Source organism: Camellia sinensis, chromosome 2 (genome assembly GCF_055761805.1).
Source record: "Camellia sinensis isolate YWXY chromosome 2, ASM5576180v1, whole genome shotgun sequence".
Lineage (NCBI taxonomy): Eukaryota > Viridiplantae > Streptophyta > Magnoliopsida > Ericales > Theaceae > Camellia > Camellia sinensis.
Window position 1 is genome coordinate 48798045 of NC_138962.1, and position 3366 is coordinate 48801410.

The following is a 3366-nucleotide window of genomic DNA, read 5'->3' on the forward strand; positions in this document are numbered from 1 at the left end:
ATGGATTCACAAGGAGGCAAATACTTCACCAATCTTTTGTACGAGGATTCCAACTTTCATGATTTAATTTTTATGGATTCTCAAGATCAAATGGGTCAAAATTTGAAACAAAATACTCAAGTACCTGATGAAACAACTCAATTCTCACCTCAAATGGAATCCACTGCTAAAAGATCACATGGTGGAAACTTCACTATAGATGAAGTCAATCTCATTCTATCGACATGGTTTAATACTAGCTTGGATCCAATGTATAGGAATGAGCAAAAACATAAGACATATTGGTCAAGAGTATATGAGTACTTCCACAAACACAAGACCTTCAATCATGAATGTAATGTGAACTCTCTAATGCATCGGTGGTCAACCATTCAGCTTGGCACAAATAAGTTCTGTGGATGTTTTGCCCAAATTGAATCAAGGCATCAAAGTGGTATAAATGAGCAAGACAAGGTAATTTTTAATTTTTTTAAAAAAATTATACATTTTGCAATTATTGCTCTTTTTAACAAGACTTTTATATTTTAATTTCAGATCTCTCAAGCAAAACTGTCATACCAAGAATTGCATAAAAGTTCATTTTAGTTTGAGCATTGTTGGAATTTGTTGAGGTTCCAAGCAAAATGAGTGGAGGATTGTAAAAAAAAAAAAAACTAACAAAAAGCTAACATTGACCACCATCCCTCCCTATACTCCAGATACAATTAATCGAGGAGATGATTATGGATCGCATGATGCCTTTGTAGACTTGGAGAGACCAATAGGTAGGAAAGCTGAAAAAGAGCGGATAAAGAAACGAAAGAGTGGAAATTGTATGACTTTGCCTCTTACTGGGATACTAACTGAGATAAAGGAAGATAATAAAAAGAATAGTGAGAAGAAAATAGAAATCCTGGAGAAAGCATAAGTTTAGGAGGAACAAAGACTTCGACACGAGGAACAAAGACTTTTTCAAGAGGAAAAAAGACTTCTTCATGAGAAAGAAAGACTTGCTATCAAAAATGAAATGTTCAAAGCGAAACAACTTAAAAAGGAGGAGAGAATTATGTTGATGAATACTAGTGGTTTGTCTCTGACGCAACAACAATATTATCATCGTCGCCATTTGGAAATCCTTGAAAAAGGAAAGTAACTGCAGGTTATGGAAGTTAATATTTGTTTTATGGGCTATGATATAGAAATTAATGTATTTTGACTCAATTCTACAGGAATTTTGTAATGGACCATGATGTTGGAATGGACCATGTTGTTTATGAGATCATGCTTATGAGATAAGTTAGAGATATGTATACTTGGAATTTTGTAATGGACCATGTTGTTTATGAGATCAAAACTAACGTTAAACAGATGAGATTTCATGCCCAAAACAACAGAAGAACAACAAGCAGAACAATAACAACACAGCAGGTGAACACAACAGCTAAAGAAAGGGCCAGATGTCTAGGGTGACAATTGGTCGGACATCTGGGTGGACGACCGGCTAGACATCTGGCCAGATGAGAACAAAGATTGCTGTAATACCCCTGTTCTGTAGTATGCTAATTGGTCCTTAATACGAATATGATGATGTGTTTAATATGATTTTATGTGCCATTTTGTGAATATATGTGATTTCGAAGTTCTATCTGTTCACCGTAGGAATATCTGTTTGAATAATTTGCTTTGGAAATTAAATTGGAGGCCTTATCGGCCACAAAACCCGAAATCGATTACGCCATTGTGATTTGCATAATTTTTAGAACCTACGGTGAAATTTAATTGGAAATTGATTCGGATCAAAATAATTAGATTCAAAACGATTAATTAGTGCCCCATTACCTTATTATTATTATAATGCCAAGAGTGGGTTTTGTTGGGTAAAGGCACTACACCCTCTATTCTCCCTTCTTGCTTCATTTGACTGATTTGGGACTCAAATTAGAAGAGAGTCGGCTGTAGAGAGGGAGAGAGGAGAGAATTGTGCAAATTGTAGCTTAAAGCTTGGGAACCATGAAGATAATCCAAGAATTGTTATAGATTGTGAGAATCAAAGCTTCTAGGTGAGTAATTCTTGGATTATAGTTTGTAATTTTGTGTGTTCAAGCTAATTGGGTGATCAAGAGTAAGATTGAAATGATATTGGGTTGGTTTTGTTGAATTAAAGCTTGACATATGCATGCATGTAAGAAATTGTGTTGAAATAGCATGTATAAGCTTGAAATACATGATTCAAGTAGAGTTTTAGTTGAAACTCATGTTTTGATCACCATTTGTGTTGTCTAAGTTGAGAATGTGGCTAATTCATCACATGCATGTACAATTTATGAAGATATGAGCTTGAATGTATGAATTTGTTATGCTAGAATGAGTTTGATGGGAGATTGGGGCATGCATGTGAATTAATTATGAATTGAGCTCCATTGGGTTGAGATTTGGGGTTTACATCATATTAGTACACTTATATTTGAGAATTGAGCCATAACATGCATGATTTGTTGGTTGAAAATCGAATTGGAGCTCAAGAACTCAATCTGGAAAATCCAGATTTTTGATGTCCGCTCGAGCGGGTTAAGTGCCGCTCGAGTGGGAAAATCGTGCTCCCAGCACTTTTTGCAGACATGGTTCCCGCTCGAGCGGGGAGCTATGTAGACAGGCCATCCGCTCGAGCGGCAGAGTTAACGCCCGAGCGTGATTTTGATGTAACCAGTATTTTTGCAGGCCTTAAGTGTCCGCTCGAGCGGGGACCTTATTTTCTGAAATTCTGAAATTGCATTCTGTGTTCTGTTTTCCGTTCTCTTTCACTTGTAAGCACTATTAGGCATGTATTGAGCATTGTAAATGAGTTAACGAAATAAGAATAAAGCCTAAAGAGGAATATGTGAATTAAAGAACGGATTGAACTGTTAGTGACCCTTTTGTGTTCATGAAATGTGTAGGGTCAAGCTCCAGGGCAAATCCACAAGCCAATCACTGTGAGTAATATCGATATTTGAAAGCTTAGCAATGTCCAACTGTTTATTCCCTTATAAGCTTTATGAGTTACTAATTGGGATTGTGGACAAAAGTCTGACATGAACGAATGAATGGACTGAAGGTCGTTTCGATATGAACGAATGGACCGAAGGTCGTTTTGATAGAAATAAATGGACCTAAGGTCGTTTTGACATAAATGAGTGGGCCGAAGGCCGTTTTGACACAAATGTATGGGCCGAAGGCCGTTTTGACATAAATGAATGGACCAAAGGTCATTTTGACAGAAATGAATGGACCGAAGGTCGTTTTGATAGAAATGAGTGGATCGAAGGTCGTTTGGACATGTATGAATGGACCTAAGGTCGTTTTGACATGAATGAGTGGGCCGAAGGCCGTTTTGACACGAATGCATGG

The 3366-nt window shown here is 36.9% G+C and overlaps 1 protein-coding gene across 1 annotated transcript; it reads left to right on the forward strand.

Annotated features, from left to right (window-relative positions):
• LOC114286563 (uncharacterized) lies at positions 1 to 907 on the forward strand. Its single transcript, XM_028229745.2, has 3 exons — positions 1 to 453; positions 535 to 574; positions 699 to 907. Exons 1-3 carry the CDS (start codon positions 1 to 3, stop codon positions 905 to 907), a joined length of 702 nt encoding a protein of 233 aa, XP_028085546.2.
• Positions 908 to 3366: the final 2459 nt, after the last annotated feature.

Bases quoted from the DNA above. Each gene is read 5' to 3' on its own strand.
- LOC114286563 (XM_028229745.2), top strand. From the start codon at position 1: ATGGATTCACAAGGAGGCAAATACTTCACCAATCTTTTGTACGAGGAT. The intron at 454-534 runs GTAATTTTTAAT...TTTTAATTTCAG, and splicing joins GTATAAATGAGCAAGACAAG to ATCTCTCAAGCAAAACTGTC. The intron at 575-698 runs GTTCATTTTAGT...CCTATACTCCAG, and splicing joins ATACCAAGAATTGCATAAAA to ATACAATTAATCGAGGAGAT.